We start from the raw sequence: 26,589 nt of genomic DNA on the forward strand, positions 1-26,589 counted from the left end.
GTTGAATCTGAGTCCCTGCATATTATGCTCTTCCTTACACTCCAAATCTTTGACAAGATGGTCAAAATCTTCCATCTCTTCGTTCTATAGTAGGTAAGTGGCATTGTTTCAAAGAAGTCTTAAGTTCTTTCTGTTTTTCAGACTGTTAAAGAAATGACAGAAGTTTGAAATCTGGTCATTCCTCTGTTGTGTATAATTGAAGTTAAAATTAGTACCTCGCATTATATGCTTTGTTGTGTATAATTAAACTGAAGTTAAAATTAGTACCTTGCAATTTGTCCCGATATATTTAATAGGCTGCAACACGGGTACTTCACAGTGTGTTACAGGTGTGGTAAAAACTGAACGAAATGTAGGACTAGGATAAGAAGTCAACTTCGTTACTCCACAAACATTCAGTTTTGGTAATTCTATTACACAGGAAGGTCCGTGATGTCGTTTTGGATTTTCCTGGGCTTGCCTAAGAAAGTGCTTTTAAAATGAAGAAATAAGTTTTAATCTCCTTGCAGTCACTTCTTAAATGGTTGTAGCTTAAAAAAAAAAAAAAAAAGCCCAACTCAATTAAGTCCTAATTACACAATAAAAAGCATGAAATAACCTACAATGCATCCCAGCATTTTTATTTTGCAATTCTTTCCTGCATATCTTTTGCAAATCCCATATCACCCAATCTTGTGTGTTAAAGGTTTGTAGCAGAGGAAAAAAATAGGCTTGTGTCCTTTTTCACTGCTTTATGTGCATTAAAAAAAAAAGCAGTGTCTTTCTAAATGTTTACCTTAATATTAAGAAAGTTAAGTCCTGTTTTGCTGGAGATCTTGTCTGGAGAACCAACAGATACAGATTGGCAACTTACCCTAATGAAGCAGTGAAGATCTTGAATATTTTGAGTTAATTTAAATATATATCAATTGAGTTTTGAAGTCTACGGAAAAATCTCTTCTCAATCAGATGTCATTGCCTTGATATCCAATATAAAATCTTAGTTCAGTTTATTCATATACTTCCAAGAAAAACACAGTAAAATCTAGAAATTCTAATATAAACACAGAAAAAATAATAATCCTGGCCTTTTTAAAAGGTGGAAAGGAAGGGCACAAAGCTATTTTGACCCTCTGCATTTTACTTAATAGAACCTGATTTAAAACACCTGGATTATATTTTATCAGGGCAGCTGGGATGGTTATAAAAATTTATCTTGCCACTTCTTTAGGCCACAGAATACAAGAGAAACAGGGAACAATACCATTAATTGTGAAATTGTGACTCTATTAGGTGACGAGGCATCTAACAAACAGATTGTGCTGAACTGTCATTTGGGACTTGACGCTGTTTGGGTGAGATTTTGCATGGGTGTCAGGTTCTCACTCTTTAACATAAGAGTCTGGTCAGATTAGGAAGAAAACCTTGCAGTTGTCTTGAGATCATGTTTGTTTATGTAATGAACAAGCCAAACATAGAGGATTATTTTCTCTAAATACCCTTTATGTTCTCCTGTTGTAAACATTACCTGTCCTTTGCTTTCCTTTGAAATAGGCCACAGGTGGATAGGCTCCTGTCCCTCTGTATTTTCTATTAATCTTACTTTTCTCTGTATGGTCAAAGCTTTCTTATCTGCTGTCCTGGAAGGAGCAGAAAAATCAAACATCCACTTCAGATGAACCCAACTGCCACATGAACTTTACTTAACTGTATTAAAGATCAGGTTTGCTTCCCTCCAAGACACTGCAGCCTAATACAGGGGCTTTTTATGTCATGTTCCTTCCCCACAAGATCATTGGATGGTTAAGGATTTCACTTTAAAATCTTTTATGGAAAGTGCAAACTTACCTCAGCTCTCGGAAATATGGATGATGTAAAGCCTGGCGGGCAGCGATTCTCTCATCAGGATCATATTCTATCATTGCGTACATGAGAGTGAGGCCTTTGGGGGACAAATTAGGCACAAGAGAAGGTATTCCTGTCCCTTTCTTAAAGGGGAAGTGAAAACTCATGGCTCTTGACCTGTGTAAACCCAGTGACAGAACAAATACTTATTATTCATGTAAACTGCCTCGGAATATTCAGTCTACTGAAAACACCTTAAAAGGTTATTCTTATCTGTTAGAAAGTCACATGAAAAGGGAAAATATTTGGGGAACATTCAGATGACAACTTTGTTCCCTTTCAAATTATCACTGGCATAGTGGATGAACATAAGAACTGCCATTTACTAGGTCAGACCGCAAGTCCATCTTGCCCAGTGGCCTGTGTAGCAAGGTAGCAGAATATGGATGCTGAAAGAGAGATCAGGTGATGCTGGGGGCGATCAGGGTTTTTTCCACTGTTCCTCTTGCACTTGCAGCCTCCAGCATTCAAGGTCTAGGAAGCTCTAATTCAGAGGCTGTATCCCTAACTCCCAGGCTCAATAGCTGCTGATGCCCTTTTCCTCCAATAATTTTTCCAAACCCTTTTTTAATTTGGCTAAACTGTCACCTTCCACAACATCTGTTGGCAATGAGTTCCACACTTCATAGAGGTAAGCTACCAGATGAGACTGAAAATGCAACTTAACTTCAATTCTCTCAGCTGCCTGGCAGTATCACAGAGATAGTGGGAGACAGAACACCCTGTTAGCAATGCAGAAACAGCAGTGTTACATTTGGTGGAAAAGATCACAGAACAGCAGGGCTAGAAGAGACCTCATGATGTCAAAGACACGTCCCCCTGATTGTAAATTCTATGCAGCAATATTGCAGCTGCTATGTTGAGGAGGAGGAGGATCTACAAATGCTCCCCCAAAAACTATGTGGATAATTCACTCGATGCCAGAAGACAAAAGGCCCAGGGGCATAAGTTCCTGATGGGTAAGAGAGGTAGGGGAAAAAACACTCAAACCTCAGCTCAATTTTTCTCTTTTAACTGAGAATCTTCCATGAAAATAAACATAATGTATTTAATCTAATCATAGCTGTTTGTTGAACTTTAGGTATAAGTGAATATTAATAAACATAATGATGCCTCCATTTAGAGTCAAGTTTTCATACTAAAGGACTGGCTGAATGTTGCTGGATGAATGACACAGCACATTTCATTTACTTAGATATGAATAAATGAGCCAATAACTACACTTACTGTTTGAACTTATTGAGAATTTTCTTAGCAGGGGTGCCTATAATATCATGGATTTTTGATATTTGGTCCAGTTCATTGGATCCAGGAAAAAGAGGGTGTAAACTGAAAGAGACAAGATAACAATATTAACAATACTAGTTCTGGTGAAACTGCTGCTACTTTATGATACTCTGAAAATGAACACATGAGAGGAAAGCAAGAATTTTGGATCATAAGTGTGGGTCTTTAATTACCATTTAATACCAATGAACAATGGTAGAGCAGTGTGCACTTGTATTGGTTAACAGCCCAGGTTTCTGGTAAAATGGGTTAAATTGGCTCTCGCAAGCTATTTTTAACCACTGACCAAACCCCCCCCTCCCCCCCGCATCCCTAAATTAATGATGTGAAGAAGATGTCCACTGTCCTGTACCATGCCTTGTTCCATAGTCATCCATTTTCTCTGACTGTAGTAGTAGGTCCTGGAATATGGTACACTTCCCGCATGCTAAGGGAGTGTGACCTGCATGATGGAACTAAGCAGCCTCCTTGCTGCTGTGTGCATCTTAAATAAAAGTCCAGGCTCTTTGCAACAACACTGTATCTTGCTTCTGCTCTACACTTGCTGGGGCAGATAAACTAGTGTTAATAGATATAAATCCTCTGAAACCATTGCACCAGCTAAGCATGTGGCCTACTAAGTTTTTTTTTTTTTTTTTTCTTTCTGTTTTTATACCACCTTTGTCTATTAGCAGACTCTACAGATATCAAACTTCTTATGAATCTATGAATAAGTTTCCCAGAGTACATAATAAGACCCACAGTTTTCAATAGCACAACACAAAGGTACTTAAAATTAATGTTATGCTTGTGTTAAGGAAGGACAAAAACTAATTTTCCAACATTTGTTTGCCAAACCACATCTAGGACCCAAGCTACAAGCACTAGTCAACATAGTATCCCTGTAATCAAAGCAAAGAGTTCATTTTGTACAGCTACGTAAGAACAAAGCAGTGAGATGTAGCTTCTGCTACATCTTTGTTAGCTCAGAAAGTGAAGAGCTGCAGAAAGTGGAAGTACAGCGATGCATGAGAGTTCCTCAACGGGGGATTGTGAGCAGCCAGATTTGAGGTGCAAAGAAAACTTTAAGGACTGAAACAAAAGAAGACAGAAAGCATTTACAAGATGGGCTCTAAGAATCCTTACTCATGACTTTCAAATGTGTTTGGCAGCAGAAACTTGGGAAATAAACAAAAAAAAATTAAATAAATCTGCCCACGACTTCCTCCTTCTTAGCAAGTTATATTTTTGTTCTATTCTTTTTATTTACTTGCCTTTACTTACAAAGACTGAACTTTTTGGTATTCACCTAGAATATAACTTCAAAACTTAAAAAAAATTCTGATGGAAATGAAAAAGGTGATGTTTTGCAAAGCAGTATTATAGAACTAATTTATCAGAGATCATTGTTATTAATAATTTGCAGATATGCATGCCTGTGAGACAGATAGACAGACTATTTATGTTAACTGGCATCTACCCAACATAAAATTGGTTGTTTCTAATGGTTAATAAGCAGCCAAAGCATAAATGTTGCCAGTTTATAGGAGTAATGATGACAGTAGCAGTTGCACTTGGAAGACTGAAATGAAAATGTTGCCACTTCTGGTGTATATGAAACAAGGAGGAGGCAGTATGGGAGGACAGAGCAGAATTACTGCTGTTGCTAGGGCACAAGGATGTTCAAGAAATGTTTCTTTTTTCATATTCTGATTCACAAAAATGGTGATTCTTTCCAGTTCTACAGTTTTATACCATTACAAACCTCAAATCACTGAAGGGGTTTTACAACAGCTTTACCAAAATGCGTTTTTGGATAGACCCCAACAGTGGGAAGTATCAGCTCATCAGGTTTGTTTTGTTTTGTTTCCCCCCAAAAAAGTTGAGCCTGTGGAAATAAATGATGAACAAAATATTTTTCAAACTAAACTATACAGGTCAGTTGCTTGTGACTCACTAATTACCTTTGCTGTTGCAGAAGTGTAAATCAACAGAGGGAGGTAAAAATATAACACTGTGGGGATTAAAGCCAAGGACAAACATTTGTGCTTGTTACAGGAAAGGGAAAGGACCATACACAACAAACTCAGTGAGGGAATAAGGGGGGGACACTTGGCCAAAATGAGAAAATCAGTGAAAAGCTGTGAAGATGTTACAAATAAAGAGCATACTTGGAGGGATTAACTACACAAAGGTGCTTGAGGGTTACTTTTCTTAGCATTTAGCTGGTTTGTTACTAATCAGCTGTTAAGCATGGCTGATGCCAGGCCAAACAGGATTTCAGTAGCATGGGAATCTTTCACAAAAACCCAAATGTCGTATCATTTGTATCAGAGGTTTTCAAACTGTAGTCCGCAAACCACCACTGGTCCGCAAGCTCCGTTCAGGTGGTTGGCAGAAAGGTTGTGGAACAATTGAGAATATCTGTATTTGTAAGGTAAGACTACTGGTATTAAAATCTGAGTTGTGTGCTTTGATTTGTAGAACAAAAAAAATGAAGTGGTCCGCCGAGACCCTCAGCAATTTTTAAGTGATCCGCTAAAAAAAAAAAAGTTTGAGAACCACTGTGCTGATCGTCTGATGGGTTGGTCCTTATCTTGGAGTTTATTTGACATCTGAATAAACCAAACCCTTATACTCTTTCTGCTTGCTTACCTTGTAATTTCATAGAAAACACAGCCAGCACTCCACATGTCCATTTTGTAGCTATAGTAGCCATCTGTGAGCAGGCACTCTGGTGCTCGGTACCAGCGTGTTGAGATGTATTCTGTATATGGCTGTTTGGAATAAACACTCCTACAAGATCCAAAATCTCCTAACTTCAGGGTATCCTGCTGCAATGAACAAACAAAACAACTTGTTATGTATTCTGAAAAATGAGAAAACATTAAGATGCATTTCTCAGAATAAAGAGAAATGTATGTGGACCTTCAATTAAGATTAACCTCTCATATAAGACTGCTTACCTTTATTAATATGTTTTCTGGTTTCACATCTCTGTGAAATATTCCATTTCTGAACCAATATAAACAGATGAAGAGAATGATTCAGTTTGAGGATCAGCATGTTCTTAAAGCTTCTAAGTGTACAGAGAAAATATTTAAATAAAAGTAAATGGCAAATTTATTGCAAAACTAGTGATTTTAGTGTCTTACCTGTGCATGTGATCAAGGGATTTACATAACTGGTACATGTAGCTCATTGTTCTTTTTTCAGGTAATGGCTTTTTCCTCCCTAGAATTTGGAAGTCAGATAAAATGTTGAACAAATGCAAATATATAAGTAATTATAATAATTACTAATTTATGATGATAACTATAATCGCTGCTTTCAACTTGCTGGTACAGGGGGAGCCTGGGATCATGATACTGGCTCCCCCTGCACTAGCAAGTAGAAAGAGCATGACTAGGATCTAATCACAAAATTGTGTCTTGTGCCATGCACGTGTGGCAGAGCAGGAGGGGGGGGTGTTGGGATTGGGGCTCACAACCCATGGTGCCTTTAAATGAATGTGCTCCAGGGGCCAAGGTTGTATAGGAAACCTACAGTAGAGCCAAAAGAACCAAGATTTCAGGACTCTTTGCCTATTGTTTGTACCACAAGATCACCCATCTCCTTGTTGGTTTAACATTTTTCTGGGATACAGTTTTATTTAGGAATAACTTACAATTTTCTTCAAAATACTGCAAAGCATTTAAAAGAATACGTCAGATTTTTGTCCATTCCTCCTTTGTCATGTGTATAAAGGCAGTATGTTTTTGTGAACACTTGCACCCTACCTGTTGGGGTAGATGAGTATTTAACAAACATGTTCACATTCCAAAATGTCACATACTGAAGTTAATGGGTGGCAATAAAAAGGATATGGTATGACTAGATTGAAAAGTTACAGGGGACAGCTCTATATTAAAATAATGGGGAGAAATAAAACCCAGGGGTGCACACAATATGTCTCTTTATCACAAAAAGGCAATTAGTCAATTGTTTTCTCTTTTCAAGTCACCTTTAAGAGCTATACCTTGATGCTCCTCAGCTTTCAGACTTAAAAGCTTCATTGAGTGAATGATTATAAACAGAATCACAGCAGGCAGATGTAGCACTTGCTGTTGTCACTGTGGTAAATTAGTATTTTCTTGGTATTCTTCACCTCCAATGCCCCTGTGAATCCATTATTATAAATTTATGGTAGTTTTACCATTTTTTAAAGCAGCATTGGGAGCCTTTACCTGTAGGTAATGAATTAAAGGACCTCTACCACTGGTTGTGTTCTATTCAAAATGTGCTATGTATCCAATCATAGTTCTCTCCTATTATATTAATCTTAAGAACAATTTCAAATTAGCCCATCTTGAAATGTTATCACTTCTGTCAACAACAATGTTTCATGTTGGGGTGGGGGAGGAGGAACACAACAAATAGGATTAGTGTCCCAGATCAATGCCAATAAAATTATAATCCTGTCATCCTATTAATAGACATGTCGTCACACATCTGTTCCAATTAGAAATCTATTTTCAGCTAATTCCAAACTTAAAATTTTCTTTATTACAAAATTTTATAAAGATGAGCTAGCTCTAGACATTCTGATTCTCAACTTTTACTGCATTTGCTTTATTTTTAAAGCCTTTTTCCAGCAGTTCTCTCTCTCTTAAACTTAATTATTAAGGGTTCATAATATTCAGAAAATTAAAGCACAAGTAACAATTTATATTAATTGACTCTTCATTGGTGAGGTTATAATGAAAGTATCTTTTGCACACTGAAAAAGTACAAATGTTAAAACTAATTTTGTTGCTTCAACACAAAGGAAGTGTTGTGCTTTGATGCAACATCAGTAAATTGATACCCATCTTGCTGGGGTCATCTGATCCCAGCAGTCTTTCCTGCCCAAGTGCAGGGGGGCTGGACCTGATGATCAGTAAGGTCCCTTCCAGCCCCTAAAAACTATTAAACGAATTTGCACAAAGATGTGCTTTAAAAACCAGCAGTATGTTCTTTTTGCATCATAATGATGAAAAATTGAAAGGACTTTCTTTTGCATTCACTGCAAATATTGGTCCAGGTGATACAATCAAGGTTGATTTTGTGTGTGGAAATTTTTTTTAGGTTTACAAAAAAATCTGCAGCATGTGATTGTGTTGAGCTTTGCAGATGTCATCGTCTCTTGATGGTAACAGCCACAACAGAGCTGGTTGCAAATCGTTACCACCTGCCTTTGCCCCAAAGAACTCTGGTATTTTGCTACTTGTGTTCCCCCTGAACCAAAACAAAGAGTTCTGAAACACAAAACATTTAGTTTTGACACTAACATTTCTGACCCTAAATGTTTCCTTTGCTTGCTTGACACTGATCTTCATGCATTGTCAGCTGCTGCTGTGCCTCATGGAAAGTTGTAGTTCAGCTATGCCATTCCCCTCTGGCTGTCCTCCCTGGATATTACACTTCCTGTGATACTCTACAACTGTTTAATCAGAGGGAGGGAGATACTGAAGCGTTACAGCAAGGGTGCTCAACCTCCAGGCCATAGGCCAAATGCAGCCTGTGGAGCCTTCGAATCTGGCCCATGGGGCTCCTTAAGTGTTGGGAAATTTGGCAGCAGGGCAGCAGTGACAGATTGCTACCGCTCCCTGCTGCCAAAATCCCATGCCCTGCTCGGTAGGTTGGAGCCAGGCCAATGCCCCCTTTTCTCTACACATCCAGGTTGCAGCCAGGCCGTGCTACCCCCCTGCCATGGAACTGAGCCACGCCCCCCCTCCCTCTGCCTGGCCAGGTTGGGGCCAGGCCACGTTCCCTTCCCCTCATAGGTCTGGGCCATGCCCACTTGACCCACAGAGCTGGATCAGGACTGGGTTGTACCCCTTCCCCTCAGAGCTAGGTTGAAGCCAAACAAAGCTCCCTTCCACTTCACAGCTGGATTGGAGCTGGGCTGCCCCCCGCTTCCCTCTGCATGGCTGGGTGGGTCCCTGCTGTGCCCACCCCAGCGCCAGATTGGACCCACCAGCCAGATCTGGCCCGTGGAGGGAGCAGGCACTGCCCATCCGACCTACTGGATGAAAAGGTTGAGCATCGCTGCATTACAGCGATGTAGTCTGATCTGGGAGTACGGTGTCCATTGGTCCCGTTTTATTTATACCAGACCATCCTGTTTTTAAGCTCTTTGTCCCTTTTCCATTTCTAAATGAGGAACGGATTGCAGAAAGTCCTGTTTTTCAGTTCACTGGTGAAAATATTTGTCAATCATTTGTCCTTGTGACTATTGGCTGTGCCCAGATGTAGGGCAGTGAACAGCCAGGAGGAGCAGGGTTCCCAGCCAGCCAGCAAGAGAGGAAGGTGGTCTTTTCGTGGTAGCCCCATACCTTGCTGCTCACTGGCCAAGGGGACCAATGGCCCCACCCCTCACTGCTGACTGGTTGAGGGGACCAGTGGTTTCCACCTGAGCACCACCATCAGGGGGTTGTCCTGTATTTTGGGGATGGGTCAGTGGCCACTCTACCAGGGAGCCCAGCTCATAAAGAAAAACAGAGGCATATAGCACAACATCAGATTCAACAGAACCAGATTAGTATCAGACTGACCTAAGCAAACCTTTAAGATATAGTTCAACAATATAAAATGTCTTAAATTGACCAAAACTGAAATGAAATATTTTTACATTTTTATTTCCAAATAAAAAATCAAAATCTTGTTGTGGAAAACTTTAAATATGAAGAAATTATAGATTGTGTTGGAAAAACACTAATGGGAAATTCATCACCTGCTCCAGACACAGTCTAAATCTTGGTCACATATACAAAGATTCTCCTACCCCTCAAGGTTGTCTCAGATAACAATTAAAACCAGGACAGGTTTTTAAAAGGCGAATTGCAAATATAATTAGAACTTCTCCCTTATCCAGGCTTAGAGGCATTCAGCTTTTACTGGCTTAATTAAATTAAGGCAGCCCCCCATTCATCCACCAAGAAAAGGAGAAGATTCAGAATAAACTTTTTCATTTTAGATCTCAGTGCCCTTCACAGCAGTTTAACTGGGTCTTACTCTGCTGTATTACCCCAGAATGTTGCTGTCATAGGTACGTTTCATCATCATTATGTACATGCTCTAGATGTAGAAAAGTTCTTCCTCCTAAACTACAGCACAGAGCTGGTCTGTAGACTCTCAGATCTTTCAACATGGCATCATTTTGTGTAGCTTTGTTAAAGTAGAAAGTTACTTTTCAGAAACCTGGCTCTCAATATGCTTGCTCCTTGCTTAAGGAGAAAGCCATGATTATATCATCATTGGTGATTAGCAAGACTGTATGTGGAATCATGAGCCAGGAAACCTTGGGGACATGCTGGGGAACAGTGGTTTTATTTCAGTAACATTTAGGGACTCCAAGATCAAGGTCTCATTTTAGATGCTTCATTTATGCAGCCTGCCTTTCAATCAGGGTGGAATGCCATGTGCATATTACTTTGGTACTCCAGAGTCTGCACTGGCTTCCAATAGCTTTCCAGGAACAGTGATTAAGGCCATAAATAACTGATGTGGGACCTACATACATAAGTGACCACCTTCTCCTTATGTTTCATTGCAATCCTCTAATGTCAACTGAGAGCAACCTTCCTCGAATACCATCTGTATTCCCAGTTCATTTGGTGAAAACGCATGGAAGGCTGTTCTTGGTAGTCACTCCCTGGTTCTGGAACTCCCACGTGTGGTTTGTCACAGCCTGAGCTTGGACATTTTCCAGAACCATTGTAAGACCTTCCTATCTGGGCAGACCTTCATCAGGCAGGATTAAGGTTTGGGTCCTTGTCTGGGGAGTTTGCATTTAAATAAAAAAGATGTGATGAATTGCTGAAGGTAGTGGAATTCTATTAATTTAATTTGCAAGTTGTGGTTGAGATAATCGTTTTATTTTAGATCAGAGACATTTGAGCCAAAAATGATTTTCATATGTATGTAAGCTGAAAGGTAAGTGGCACAGGCAATGCTCTAACCTAGCTGAAGAACAACTTTAAACATTTTAATTTTTCAGAACTGAAATACACTATCAGACTTTTCTGGGAACAACCAGATTTGCTTACAATCAATCTGATTGATCTACGGAAAACAACAGCTCCTTATAATCCTTTAATGTCTGATATTAATGACATCACAGATCTAAAGACTAGATTTATAATACTGCTTTTATTGATGTTCTTCTACGGAGAATGACTACTATATGGCTCGACTTTTACAATTACCAGCACAGGCAAAAGCATGTTTCTGTACTCTTATTTCAGCTTTTGATCTATTTGTAAGAAATGGAGTTACTCATCACTGCTAGAGGCTTGAGTACCTGCTCTTTTTGAAGCAATATTTAGGGGTAGGAATTTTTCCCAGACTTGCATGGAGGCTGTGTGTTGTATACAGGCCTGCAGTCTTTCTTGGATTTTATGGCACCAAATCACATACACAATTCATGTTACAATATTTAAAATGTTCAGAGAAAAAAAAATCACTGTGCATTTAATATTAAAACTTCCATGGAACTGCCCATGACCTCAGCACATCCCTTCTATCTAGGTGTCTCTGCCTACAAGGCCTGGTCTTACCACTGTTTTTCTACTGGTATCACTGTGTTTCTGATTCGGTGATTTTTTAAATTTAATATATCCCCACATTGTTCTATCAGTTCCAGCCTTCTTTCCCCCGCCTCTGCTCTGTGAACGCAATTATAAGCTGCAAATAGATGTCACCTTTGTGCTGCCATAACATTTTTTTCATGGAGGCACAAAAGCTGAATGAACAAACGTCACAGTGCTTTGTCATGCCACCAGTGCCCAAATTTGTGAGCATAACAACTCTAGGTAATAGCTTGTGCTGTTTTTGTCATGGCCATCATCTATTTCAGGGGTGGGCAATTATTTCAGGCGGGGGGCCACTTACCAAGTTTTGGCAAGTCATCGAGGGCCACATGACAGGCAGCCAGGGGCAGATAAATATTAACTTTCTAAATTTTTTAGGGGCCCTGCAGGCTGGATAGAATGGCCTGGGGGGCCACATTTTGCCCATCCCTGATCTATTTGCTTATGGCAGAAGAGTATGGACAACCCAGAACTACCTCCACTCTCCAGCCAGCCCAGGCAGGTACTCCCAGGGCTACAGGGGCCTGCAGGGAAATTCCCAGGGTGCATGTCTGCAGGTGCGTGGTTTTTGTGCTTGCAGATGCATGCCTTAGGAATCCCCACTCCATGCCCCAACTCAGGGCGCAGCTCTGCAAATCGGAAACCCCAAGTTCCACCACTTCCAAAGGAGCATGTCCCAGGAATCCCTCAGCAAGGGATTTCCTGGGCATGCATATCATGCTGCCATGCCATAATTCAGAATATGCCTCTCAAGTGTGCAGCTTCCCCTGCTTGCACAGGCACACCCCAAGTCAGGATGTGGCACCTGGGGCCACTGTCCTGCAGGATAATGCCCCAGAAGCAACAGGGGTTTGGTCCTGCAGGATAACCACCCCAGCAATGTCTGTAGATGCCACTGAAGTGGATCAGCTGGGCACATCCCAGCACAGCTGGTGCTACTCTAAAGACGACATCTGTTTATGGCTACAGTGACAGAAAGGTGCCTTATAGCAGTACAGTTTACATTTCCTCCCTTTTGGAATAAACTACACTGAAATGTAATTCATAGTAGGATAAACACTGAAAGCTGTCCAGGTATGACTGTACCAGTATAGCTAAAGTTATAGTTAAAGTAGTACAGTTTGTGTTTAGATAACCCAAAGAAAACAGGAATTCTGGGCATCTGAATAACACACTCCAGCCCTACTCTCACAAGCTGGTTATGGAAGAAGTTCCAAGCACTAAAGTAGCAGAGTTTCTATATAGGAATAAGTTTATCTGAAGCTCTAGGATTAATCTATGGTAGACTACTCTTGAATAGAAGCATATTGCTTTTCAACTTCTATTCTCTTTTCATTAAATATTTTACTATTCTGTCAAACAGAGTGAGAATAATTTTCTTATTGCTGAATTGTGTTTCTCTAAACTTTAGGAACCTGTGAAAATTATTTTTTTTTTCTATTAACAGCAAACTTCCTCATTTTGCAGTTAGGGTGACTGCATTTCAGGTTTGTTTGTGTAGACAGATGGTCATTATTCTGATTCATTGAAGAACATATGCATGCATAAGATTTCAGATGAAAAATGTATGTATTGCACAGAAAATGGCTAGCCAGCATAAAAGTATAGCAGTAATTTTCTTACAAAGTTTACAAAATATAATTAAATTTGTTATTATATAACTATTATATGAACAGGAAAGTGAAAGGTATGATTAATGGCACTTCATGGTCTTAACAAGATGTTGACTGACTCAAACATATGCTACATACCTTTTATCAGTTCATAAATATTCATGTCCATAAGTTCACATATTAGTTCAAGAGAGCCAGATTTTTTATCACTGAAGAAACAAATAGAGAGTTTTTGAGAATGAAATACAATTATTTTTTATTTATTCATGGACTACAGAAAAAGTACTTGTCAGCAGAGAAGGGAGTCAGTTTAATTGATATTAAATCTGAGATGTTTTCAGTTTTTTCTAATATTTACTCAGATGTGTTTACTCAAATTAAGGTTTGAACATACTGTTATAATTTTAATTTACAATGACATTGTTCCATATTTTTACCATCCAGACCTTCTGCTAGGAAGTTTAATCAGCTTTCCAAATGCTCTGATGTTAATGGAAAGTGGGGCACAAGAAGTTGTTTTAATGTTAGATACTATTCAGAACATCTGGAAGCGTTCAGTAAAATACCAGTAGCAAAACATAATATAGCTATAAAGTATAAAATAAACAGAGAGAAACATCATGCCATACCTGAAAATATTTAAAGTAAGCTCACCCAGCTATTGATCTGCCTAGCAAAATTAGTTAAGTTATTCTAAAAAGTGTCCAAGCTTCTAAAATTAATCTACATTTTGCCAACAGTGGCAGTTTTCTACGTTGTCCCACTGGGAATGGTCTTCAGGATGGTAATTATATGCACCCATGCTTTTCTATTTTTGCCTGGTATTGTATATAATGACAACACATAACAGTGACTGCAATGGCTAAGAGCAGGACCCATGCATCCCATGACTATGAAATTCCTTCCTACTGCCCCAGAATCTCAGTTTACAGTTTTCAAAAATGATTTCCTACCCTGTGTGGTTGCTAAGAACCATGGAAATATGAACAGAGTAAACTAATGTAGTGTTGCCTGCTTGAGTCTGCCAGGAGCTTGAACATCTCTAAGCATGACCTGCCCTCTTCATTTCAGAGGGCCTGTTTGCTCTACAATTTTGCTGCCAAAGAACCTGGCATTTTCTAAGCTGTTATGGAATTTACATAGCTGCAGCTGGGCACCTGACACTATTTTCTGTTGCTCGCCCTTCTGGGACCTGCCTACAGATGCCTCTTGCTGTCTAGCTTTCCTCATAACAAGGCTGTAATTGGATTACAGTGCATGCTCCCTGCACTGCTGCACCGAGCCAGGCAGCAAGAAATCAGGGAGCCAGATAATGGAAGAGCTAAGTGCTGGCTACCAATCCAGATTGGGTACCATTTGCTGACAGCACAGCAGCTGAGCATTAAGAGTGCTACACCTGAGATGCTGAAAACAGCTACAAGTTTTCCTCTTCCCTGGCACCTGTGGAAACAGGTCTGGTCAGTGAAATAAAACAACCTGGAGTCCCAGATACACAAAGATAATTAGGCGCTTATACCCAGCATTTAACAACCACTGTTTACCTGCTATCCAACTATGACACTGCCACTGAACAAGTGGAAAAGCTAACTCTCTCGTGTTTTATGGGGAGCCCGACTGGGAGCTGAGTCCATTGGCAGCTGGATACCTAGGAGTTAGGTTCTATAGACACTTATACACATGCTTGATGCCTGCCCCAATGCATGCTAGTTAGCATGCTTCAGAGCAGACTTGATTCATCGAGTCTGCTGGAGTGTGCTAATTAGCACCCTCCAGCAGCCTCAGCGTCTCATGTATTCAGCATCCCCGCACTTCAAAATGGTGGCGGGGGGGCTTTCACTAAAGCTTGTTGAATGATTAAAGCCTAATTAAAGTCCTCCCCCCCCATCCTGGAGCATGTGTAAAGACACACTATAATGCCAAAGTATCTTTGAAGATGTAGCCCAAAGGCTTATATTTCTAATCCCAATTTAGATGTAACCCCATCATTTTGTGCAGTATGCTATGCACAAATTGAAACATGCAATTAGGTGAAAATTGCATCATCTCTTACTTCATGAGTGCTAGCAGGAGTCAGACTAATCTGCTGAAGATTTTTTCTTTAAATGCCTATTGTTGTCTCTGAACACTGCTGAAAAATGTTCAAGTACAGAAATTAGAGAAAGGAAAATAAATATGATACTTACAAAACCACCTCATGTAACATAAGAATATTTGGATGTGGATTGAGACGCCTCAGAGCTTGTATTTCTCGCAGATTATTCACTTGTTCGATACTGAAGTATAATAATAATAATAATAATGTGAGTGGAAAACTATGACTCAGCCTCTTAAGTTATGGTATCTCCCATTGGCATTCCTAGAGTTGTACAGCTCATGTACTACCTGTTGCTGTAGGTTCTTGTTAAAAACATTATCTAAACCTATGTGATCACTACTATTAAAACTGATTTTTTTTTTTAAATAACAACTAGTGTGAAAACTTGATACAATATTTGATTAAACACATCTTTCAAGTAGCTAATTATGTCACTTACTCCTGGACTCAATTAAACATCAGAACTCATTACTACAGTAATACCTGTAGAAAAAAACATTGGGGGACCTTCAGTTGCTTTGAATTGATAACTGTGATAGCAGATTTCTGTAAGCTGGGTTTTTTGTTTCAGGCACTGATCAAGTTAGTTAAGAATCAAAATCTCTGTGTTCCAATATGAAACTAAGAAAAACGGGTATTTTGTGAAGTCAAGGTCAGTTTACATTGCTGCTACCTGTAGCTACAAATTCACCCATCAGCAAAAGAGCAACCTCTGGCTAACTATCAAAGGATTGTAGACTAAAGGGATGTTTGTTTTAACATTGTGTAGAACATGTCCTCAATCCCTGGGAAATACAGGATTAGTGGTGGTGTCTTAAATACAATAAACTGAGCACACACTGAAGAAATACAGGCAGTCCTCGACTTACAATGTTTCGAGTTACAACGTTTCGCACTTAGAACATGTCTAAATTGACACCCTGTTTCAACTTTCTGAGGTCAGTTTCGACTTTACAACACTTGATTTGAATAGCAATAGAACAAGTTCTCTGCGTCACCCATCTCCCTGGAGAGCATCTGTCCAAACTTCCTTGGACACTTCCTTTAAGAAAGCAAAGACTCCAGAAAAACCTACAGCTAAAACTCCTGAGAAGACTCCAGCCAAGAACCCTTCAAAAAGTCCAGCAAAGTCACCTCAAAGAATTCCTTCCAAATCAATATGATTGCTATTTACAATATAAATGCATGAACTTAGCTATATTACTCATCTATAATTGATCGAGTACAAAATTCTGGGGTATTTTTTGTGAAAATAGGGTATTGGGCCTTGGTTCAGGAACAATCCCCCATTTATAACACTGTTTCTTATGAGAAAATTGGTTCCAAGTTACGTTTCGACTTAAGATGCAGTTTTCAGGAACCAACTGTGTTGTAAGTCCAAGGACTGCCTGTAATTTACTTTTCTACAGTTAAAAACTACTTCAGAACAGGCATTTATTTTTATTAATTTGGTAACAGTCTAAACCATTAGTTCCTTATTTTAATACATCTAATTCAAAACTAAAATTGTACTAGAATGGACCTTTGCAAACTTGCACATAATTGAATAGATGTTTCTTTTGTAGATATTTCACATTAGTATATATGAACAGTCTGAAACAAAGTTTTGATGAAAATACTTCATATTTCTTCTGGAGAAAGACAGTACTTTTGGTTCTTCCATTCAATTAAAAAGTAGACTACAAACTTGGTTTATATTAGTGAGGCCAAGCTCATTGGCCAATGTGCCACAAATTAGCCAGTCCCTTTCACTTACCTGATCTGCTCTGTTTTCTGCTCCCTGACCAAGATGCTGCTGTGCTTTCTGCTTCTTGCCCTGTGCTCCCTGCCTGATGTGATGCTCTGCTTTCTGGTTTCTGCCTTATCTGTCACTGTGTTGCCTGTCCCTTACCCAATCTGCATAGCATACACAGAGGCTGCCTGTGCTACTTACAGCATCTGTGCCACAGGTTAGCCACCCCTGGTTTATACGAGGGCTATTTTGAGAATCAGTCAAGGTAGTATAATTTCCATCTATTTTATTTTAATCAATTGCAATATACATAAACTAAAATACATACTGAAAAATCTGTTTCAGTTCCTTTTTATCCAGGTTATTAAATAAAAGGTCCTAGACTTTAAGAGGCAGAAATTGCGGAAAGAGTAACTCCAAAGTTGACCTCTGTATGAATTTCTTGTTAAAAAAATCTATTACTGGAATCCTGCCTCAGAAAATACCCTACCAAATTCCAACTATGAATAAACAGTAATAGTAATAGTAGTGCTGCAGTAGTAATAATATGTGGTACATATTTTAAGAGTGTACTCCCACTACAATAATTATTATTATTATCATCAACATTATTATAGTGGGAGTACACCAAAAAACTGACTGAAGCTTCAAAACTAGTTTATGTGGCAGGGCCAGCCGCCTCGTCTTAATAAGATTACATCCTGGTAAACAAAATCTGATCATTAACTTTAAAAAAAGGAAGCTCCAGTTTTGCACATATAAAAAGATAATAGCGCCACCAACCTGGCATACTTCTCAAAGAAAGCATCCTTTTTGTCAAATAACCCTGTCCTACAGACAGCTTATGGCTACATAACCTTATTTAGCATCTGTAATATTGATTAAGCTGAGAAATGCATATTATTTTACAACAAATACTGAGTGTATCCAAGTTGCACTAGGTATAACTCAGGCAGGGACCTCTGTTCATCTTTATAAATATATACATCATCTGCTAGCCAGATCTGCTGAGTTTATCTGCTCCCTTGGACCAACAGCTTCTCTTAAGTACAATACAGAATCTATTTTCGGGGACTAAGCTGACTGAGGAAGTTTTTAGCTACAGCAAAGGATGATTTTTTTCCCCTTAAATTCATTCTTTAATAACTGCAGAGCTTATTTACTTCATAATCACTTCTGCAATAGAACACTGAGTTGCATCTGAAACTTTTCAAAGCAACAGAACCAATTTCATCACACAGTTTCAAAGGTATAACTCTAACTGAAGTAAATAAGAAATTAAAGTTTAACTTGGACCAGAATTTTGCCTTTTGCCAACTGGTATGGGTGATCTACAACAGCTTTGATTAGAACGCTGAATGTACAGGTGTGCTATGAATTCCATACCACATATTTTCTCATTAAAAAATAATTCCTTCTATGACTAATAGTGTCCACTGTCAGGGGATATAACCACATATGAATTAAAGGCAAGCAAATATTATGAAAAGGAACAAGATGCATAAAAGGAGTAAAGATAACTGCCACATATCTGACTCATACTAAAATAACTTTAAAGTGAAACTGACAGACTGTCAGCTAGGATGTTCCTTTACACAATTTGCCTTTGCTAATGTATTTATGGTGGAAAGACAAATAGCTTTAATGTGTTCAGACATCCTTCAGTTTTCGCTTTTGTTAAGAATGCGGTTTCAATACAAAATCCACATCAGAGAGGAGATAAGAACAAATGTTCTGTTAAAAAAGTAGTAATGAAAACCTCCAATCCTCCCTCTAATCTTGTCTCAATTAAGAGATGTCAAATTTACTATAGGGAGTACCATGAATGGGACTTCTCATGGTAGTGTGCACAACACCAGATAGTAAGTGGCTGTATGATCAGGCCTCCGGTTCCCCTTTCTTACAATACATGTGAACAGGTATCCAGAAACCTTTTTTAGTTTTAAATGTATATTTATTTCATTTGAACAAGATTTGCAGATTTTGGGCAACAGTATGATCAGCTATGCCTACCTTTCAAAATGCTGCTTCATTTGTTTGCATGCATAGAAATTTCCATCCCTAAGACTCTGTGTCTTCAGAACGTCGGAAAAGGTTCCCTCTCCTATTTTACCAATTAGTTTATATTCTAAAAATAAAAATAGATCAGTTTAAAGTCTAAAACTCAAAGTTATATTGAAAACAGTAAATAAGTTTATCTCTTGTTGATTTGTTAAAATCTGAAACATTTTCAATGTTATGCTTTTAGTTTGCATATCAATTGTTTGAGAAAAAAAATGAATTAGAACAAATCAGCATGACCCATGCTACTCATGGTTATATTATTGAAAATAAAATACAATCTCAGAGAGTAAATGGGTACTTTCCTGTTCTGTACCCATATACCCCATGCAAAAGGCCAGGCAAAAATTCACATCTTGTTTTGATGCCATGTCTATTTCACCATTCATACCCTCCAGATTTCTCTTTTGCACTGAATATTTAGTTTCTGGATTATTTTTAAGCAAGTGTATGTTGGCACTTTTCCATATCAGTCTGTAGCATAACAGTAATCAGATTTAAAACATTACCCAAATGTTAAACTGCAGAGGATTTTCAATGTGGTCTTAAAAATAATGTTTTAGTGTAATACTGAATTGCACTTTATGACAGAAATAAAGCAGCCGAGGAAGGGACAGCCTGGTCCCACAGGACTTTAAATAGCATAAAATTATAAAGTTTTCTTTAGTTTTATTTATTATTGAGCTTTTCCTTGTCTTAAACATAATTCATTTCTTTCTTCTTAGCTGTCTCAACACTGTGATCAGTTGGTCCTACTCCCATTATACTGATGGTTTTTCAATCCATTTGCATCCTCCCGTCTCTCCTGAAGGTTCAAAGTTCATCCTGGTTGTGTCTTTGATAGTCTCTACAATCTCATCATCTCATTTAGGTTCAGCAACCACCTATACAAGGAGGATTCACAAAACAAGGAACAAGGAGGCAGCAGAGTAGCAAAGATTTTCCTCCTCCTCTCACACCTCTCTCACTACAGGAACCTTACACCAGTGGAGACCTACTACTTCTCCTAGATGTAGCCAGGAAGTTCTGCAGGGAAATAAACTACTTAAAGCTCTTTCTACCCTTGAGCATCAACTTTACATTTCAGATGCCTCTTAGCAATCAAAGTGCTACAACTTCATTTCTTTTCCTCTCAAAGCCTCACATTTTGTCTCAGTGGATGCTGTCTCTCATATTAACATAATTTAAAATATTTCCTTACCTCATTACCCAAGTTCTCATGTATTTTTTTCTTGCTTACTGTAAAAATTGCCTTTATAAACTTTTTCCTCCAACTTAATAGCAGTATTTTGGCTATTATCATAATCTCCAATACCATATTTCTCACTGGTCACCTTTGTCATTTGCTCCTTATGCTCCTTCTAAGCCTCTCTCTTTAGGCAAGTGGTTCTCAACCTTTTTAGACTTGAGACGCCCCTCGGAAAATGCTAGCTCTTAGTTTTCACTTGTTTTTTGACTACAGAAAAATAATACATTCTTCTGTTGTAAAGAATTCAGAAGACCACAGCAGGGCAGGATGTCCTTAATATATAGATTCTTATATGAAATCTTTAGGTTTAACACATGAATCATGTTTGCAAACCTAACAATGCTAACACTGTGTGGTACCCCATTGAAAGCATCTCAAGGCACCCCAAGGTACCACAGCACCCTGGTTGAAAATCACTACTTTAGGCTCTTAGACTTTGAATATTCCCCCATGCTTCTGCTACGTTTGAAACACTAAAGTCTATCAGACTCTCTTTAAAAGCCAGTTCCTTTAGAACTCCATCTCCCTTTCTCTTCACTGATACATCCTCCCTCTCCCTTTCTGAACTTTATTTCTCTCTCTCATAATTTTTGTCCAGTTTAGATGGAAACATCTTACAAGGAACATGCCAGTTCATAAAATGCCATTTGGACTTCTTGATGCTATATGTTTATCTGTTCATGAACTGCTATACAAGTAGAAGCAGAATCAATACAGGAAGGTACCAAACCCTATCACAGACTCCAAAACAAGAATGATATAAGCTTGTTTAAACTTCAGTATTATATAAAAAAAAAAAATCTCCAGCAACATTTTATCCAAATGTTAGTATAGTTGAGGCAATATTGAGGTGATGCTGTTACCATAATGATCCAGGAAATGTGCAAAAGGCAAAAAATTCTTGTGGGTGATATATTTGATTGAATCAGCTGGGTTGGGGTAGACCATTGGTCGGGGTAGACCATTGGTCACCAACCAATGGATCTCAATCCACTGGTAGATCTTGGAGCCTCTTAGAGTCAATCTGAGGCTGCAGTGGGGGGCTGAGTGCCTGCGTGCATGCACGCATGAGGTCCAGCCCAGCAGTTCAGTTTGTGGGGGAGGGAAGGGGCAGGGGCTAGATCGAGGCCCCCGCGGTGAGGCACAGTGCCACAGAGGCAGGAGCAGGGGTAAGTTGAGTGGAGCCCTGGCCGGGTGCAATTTACCTGCTGGGGAGGCGCACCCCCAAATAATTTTTTCTCCCTCTGCCTCCATCCACCCCCCGACTTACCTGCTGGGCAGGAGATAGGGGGCTGGAGGCAGAACACAATAGATCTTGGGTTGCTTTTAAATGCCAAAGGTAATCTCCTACTTAAAAAGGTTGGAGACCACTGGGGTAGACATAAGCAAGTTTTGGGGTATCATAGTACCTATCCTCAGGTCTCTGGGAGACAAGTAGATAACGTATTGCTTCATGGTATTTTTATCCTTGAGGAAAAATCAGTTACTGGACTAGGATGGGGTGATTTAAATATTTTTAAGTCAGACTGGGAATTTATAGAACAGATTTGATAATTTGTGCTATTGATATTTTGTATTAAAATGTATAAAGAACAATTGTCAAGACTCTTAAAAATGTGCTCATGATAAGGTCTCTTAGTTTAACTGAGGTCACTTTAATAAGTAAAAACAAAATACTGAAAACTGAAGCTCAGATCCTGCAAACACATAAGATTTCTAACTGTATTTGACCTAGGTTTGATCCTGATCCTATTCAAGTCAATGAAAAAATTCCCAATTACTTGACTGGTGTGGGGTTACTTCACTGAGACTGTTCACATGCCTAACTTAAACATATGCATATGTTTTTGGAGAATCAGGATGTAAAACAGCATTTTTATTGCACACTTTTTCTCTTACTGGCATAAAATCATTGTTGCTTCAAAGCAATATTTCTTGTGGTAACAAAAATTAAAAAAAGAAAAAAATTGTTCTAGCACAAAACTTACCAAACAAGATACTCCACAGTGGGAGCATCTACACAAGATGTTTACTACACAACTGATTAATTAGCTGCACAGGAAACAGTGTGTGTCTACACATGTGCCCCTATTAGGCTAGAGTAGATTAATTAACTCCACAGCTGGGTACTACTTATAAATACAAGTACTACCCTGCTGTGGAGTTTTTTTACACTGCAGCGCATGTGTACACACTTCCCTGGCTGGCTGAGACACAAGGGTGCTTCAGTGCAGGGGCTGCCTGCTGGCTAACCCCATACTGATGCACCCTTGTGCCCCAGCCAGCCCCTCTGCAACACATTGAGCCAGGGAGAGCAGCCCTGGGCTGGCAGGATGACCGCCTTGGCTCCCTGCTAGCCAGGGTTGCTCTAACCCAGCTCTATGTGCTGTGCTCCTGGGCATGCATGCAGAAGTGATGCCCAGGTGCAATAAGCTCCAGAGTTTATTCATGTGCACTAACAGTACATGTAAATGTATGTCCTTTTCCCTCCAGAGAAAGGATGGAAAAAAAAAACCACCTGTTAGTTATGTTGCTTAATGCACTGCCAGAAAGCACTCAGAAGGCACTGTAATGATAAATGAAGTGTAATTTCATAATTTACATAGAACATTTGAAAAGGTATTTAGATTTTCCATTCATTTTACAAACTTATGGATTTATATGCAGACAGACCAAAATTTCTAGAATATGGGACTTCTTCAGGGATATGATTAGATGACTTGGGGTAAACAGTTTAAAAGGGACATGGATTTACCTCATATCAGCTGTCCTATATTAAGTGTTCTTACCCTGTAGTACAGGGCTGTCAAATTAATCTAGCTCCGTAGGCTGTCCCTGAGCTGGTCTGTGGGCTGGACTGGGACAACCCCCTGTGCAGTGTTTGCACTGCTGGGTCCTGACCCCAGGTCATATGCAGCACATACTTGCCCTGGGGCCAACTCAGGGCACATAGTTTCATAGTTAGTAGGGTTGGAAGGGACCTGAGCAGATCATCAAGTCCGAACCCCTGCCATGCTGCCCGCTGCCTGAGGTGCATGGGTTAGACCAGAGGTGGGCAATTAGTTTGGGCAGAAGGCCGCTTACTGAGTTTTGGCAAGGCATCGAGGGCCACATAACAGGCAGCCCAGGACAGTCAAATATTAATTTTCTAAATTTTTTAGGGGCCCTGCGGGCCAGATAGAATGGCCTGGCGAGCTGCATCTGGCCCCTGGGCCACATTTTGCCCACCCCTGGGTTAGACCCAACATGTGTAGCCCTAGCCAGTGCCAGGTCCAGCCTGCATGCTACAGGCAGTGTTCACCCCATGCTGGTCCTGGGTGGGGGCATACTGCATGTGGGGTGGCTCAGCTGCATATACTGCATGGGACACGGGGAGCTGGCACAGAGCACACACTACATATGGTGCCCTGCCAACTGGCTATGCATGCTAACTCCGGGTCCAACATGGCTCTATATGGAACACACACCCTGTGCAAGCCCCCTGTGCCATGTACTGTGGTCTAGCACCACAAGCCATGTGCAGTACACACTGGCCTCGGGGCCTGTTGTGAACACAGCTGTTAGGGCTGGCACAGAGTGCATGCTGCTTGCAGTGCATGGGATGGACTTGGCACTGAATGTGGTACCGGGGTCTGGGGCATAGGCTTTCTGTGGCACCTCAGGCCACCTCCCTGTGCTGCCTGCAGCATTGGGTCCAGCCTAAACACTTGCATGGGGTTGGGTCAGCAACCCACAGGTCTGATCTATGGGCCATGTGTTTGACACCCCTGCTGTAGTAGACGAAAGATAAATCACAGTAGAGGGCTAAATTGCCTTTATTTAACATCTACCATGTCATAAGTGCATTCACGTGAACAGTAGAGCTGTGCGAAATGGCACCATTCTGTTTTGATTTGTATTTCGACGGAACAGCATTTCGTTTCAATTCGAAACTGCTGTTTCATTCTGTTTCGTTGAAACAGTGGCGTTGTTTTGACACTGTTTCGACGTTTTGCCCATAGGCTATAATGGGGAAGCTCAAAACAGCCTCTCTCATCCGGCAGGCAGATTGGGGCAACCCTGGGAGGGCTGAGCGCCCATAATCTGCCTGCCAGATGAGGGAGGGAAGCCGGTGCTACCACCTGGGACTGGTGCCAGCACGCCGTCGGTCCCAGGCAGCAGCACCCAGCTTCTTTCATCCGGCAGGCAGATCGGGGGCCGCAACCCCGGGAGGGCTGCAGGGGCTGTGCAGTCGGGCTCAGTTCCCTTCCCCAGTGCTGCAACTGATTGGGTCAGGAAAGGAACTGAGCCCAGCTGAGCTGAGTTCCCCTCCCCAGCACTATGATCGGGCTGGGGAAGGGAACTCACCTCTCCAGCGCTAGGGAGTTCCCCTCCCTAGCCTGATCGTAGCACTGGGGAGGGGAACTCAGCCAAGCTGCTTTGAAACTCGGAGCGTTTTGAAACTTTTGAAACATTTTGACTGCCCTTGTTTTGTTTCAAGGCCGTTTCGAAGACCTTCGTTTCATTTCACTGTTTTGAGCTCGAAATGAGTCGAAAGAGTGCCGAAACAAAACAGCCAGTGAAATTTTGCACAGCCCTAATGAACAGTTACTGAAGTGCTGCTAACATGTAGTAAAATCCCTCCCCGCTTTCACTTTTTGGTAACAAATTTGTCTGCCCACATCTTTAAACATGTGTTTAGGTGTTGAAGGGTAGCATTTCCGAAAGAAGCCAAGCGGCTCTGAAACAAAACTCATATTCATTTTACACTTTAAAGTCTGATGAAAGAGAATAACCTGGTCACACCATTTCAGCTTTCTTGACTTACGGCTGTTCAATATGCCAGAAGGTAGTATCAGTATAGTACACCAGTGTAGGAAGAAACCCTGATTATACCCAGGTCACTCTCCCTTTCAGCATCCACTCTCTGCCACTGTGTCAAAGGATACTGGGCAAGATGGACCTATGGTCTGGCTCAGTCAATGGCAATTCTTATGTTCTTATATTTGGTTATCAATGTTGGGTCTGAAGTTTTGGTAGTATCGTAGGAAGGATGTTAGGGACCCTAAAACTGCCATGTTAATGACAGATGATCATTAAGACATGTGGGACTAGAGCGCTGTTGTAACTGCAATGGTCCAGGAGAAGTACAAGAGGCAAGGCTGGGGGGGGTGTGATTTTTTTATTTTATAATTTCAGCTGTATAGGTGGGGGAGAATTTGACAAGCTTTTGGCCACACGTACCTGTATACAATTTCTAGAAAAAGAGGGCCAAAACTCCCAACTGATAATTACTTCTAGTAGCATCCATCATAAAATAGGTGCTTTTGACCTTTCTAAAATGTCTGAAGAAAGTGGATAAGAGACTCGGAGGGGTGAGGAGTCCCAGGCAGTTCAGCAAGGAAGGATAGGGGGAAAGGCAGATTTAAACACATCCCCAAAGGAAGTGAGCAACAGGTCAGATGTAATGCCAATATGGGCGAGACCTGTGTGAGAGGGAAAAGAGTAGCCTGCCCCAATCACACAGGCACCCGCAGGCTGGCAGCTGCCCTCCGAATGAGCGAGGGCGAGTGCGCGTCCACAAGGCAGGAGAGGCGCAGGGGTCAGCAGGAGGCAGAGAGATCCGCACCGCTATCGGCCATCCAAAGCAGGCAGACACACAGGCAGGCGTCTCCCAATTTCTTCACGGAGCTACTTAGATACAACTGCATATACGGGTACGGGGGGTAGGGGGTGCAAATCTCCCCGCCTTCCATGGGCCATCCCACCCCGCCCCCCGTCCCCGTCCCCATTGGCCACCAGCCCCCCGTTTCCCACTGTGGTCTCTCCCGTACCCCCACGCACGGGCCGTACTACTCGTCACCAGCCACGCCCCCGCTCCTTGCTGTGGTCCCTCCTGTGCCCCCGCCTCCCCTTACTGTTCATCCTCCTCTCGGCGGCGGGGGCCCCGCCTTTTCGGAAGCGCCAGCCCCCCTCGAGCCGGAGCTGTCAACGCGCCATGTTGTCCCGCCGTCACCCTGGCAACCGCCCGGGCTCGCGCTGCCAAGCCAGGCACGGGACGCAGTCGGCACCTCCCGCCCGGCCGCTCATCTGCGCAC

General features: G+C 40.8%; 2 protein-coding genes across 2 annotated transcripts in view; one reads left to right on the forward strand and one right to left on the reverse strand.

Annotated features, from left to right (window-relative positions):
• The window catches only part of WDR20 (WD repeat domain 20), an 87,936-nt gene extending 83,585 nt beyond the window's left edge, over positions 1-4,351 (forward strand). Inside the window, exon 3 of the mRNA XM_025197160.1 lies at positions 4,018-4,351. Coding sequence (XP_025052945.1) covers positions 4,018-4,038 — 21 coding nt within the window. The 3' untranslated portion in view covers positions 4,039-4,351. The remainder of the gene's footprint in view (positions 1-4,017) is intronic.
• Positions 1-26,589, reverse strand: MOK (MOK protein kinase). The gene is made up of 12 exons (XM_014517098.2): positions 26,410-26,589; positions 19,216-19,330; positions 15,559-15,648; positions 13,514-13,584; positions 6,306-6,384; positions 6,117-6,165; positions 5,806-5,984; positions 3,112-3,213; positions 1,828-2,001; positions 1,508-1,619; positions 268-471; positions 1-142 (listed from the first exon to the last, which is right to left on the reverse strand). The coding sequence occupies exons 1-12, from the start codon at positions 26,414-26,416 to the stop codon at positions 62-64; spliced, it is 1,263 nt and encodes a 420-aa protein (XP_014372584.1). The 5' UTR covers positions 26,417-26,589; the 3' UTR covers positions 1-61.

The sequence above is a fragment of the Alligator sinensis genome, unplaced genomic scaffold (assembly GCF_000455745.1).
Source record: "Alligator sinensis unplaced genomic scaffold, ASM45574v1 scaffold85_1, whole genome shotgun sequence".
NCBI lineage: Eukaryota > Metazoa > Chordata > Crocodylia > Alligatoridae > Alligator > Alligator sinensis.

Coding starts and splice junctions, on each gene's coding strand:
- MOK (XM_014517098.2), bottom strand. Junction 6,166..6,305: donor TCCCTTGATCACATGCACAG/GTAAGACACTAA, acceptor ATATTGGTTCAG/AAATGGAATATTTCACAGAG. Junction 143..267: donor ATATCGGGACAAATTGCAAG/GTACTAATTTTA, acceptor TTTCTTTAACAG/TCTGAAAAACAGAAAGAACT.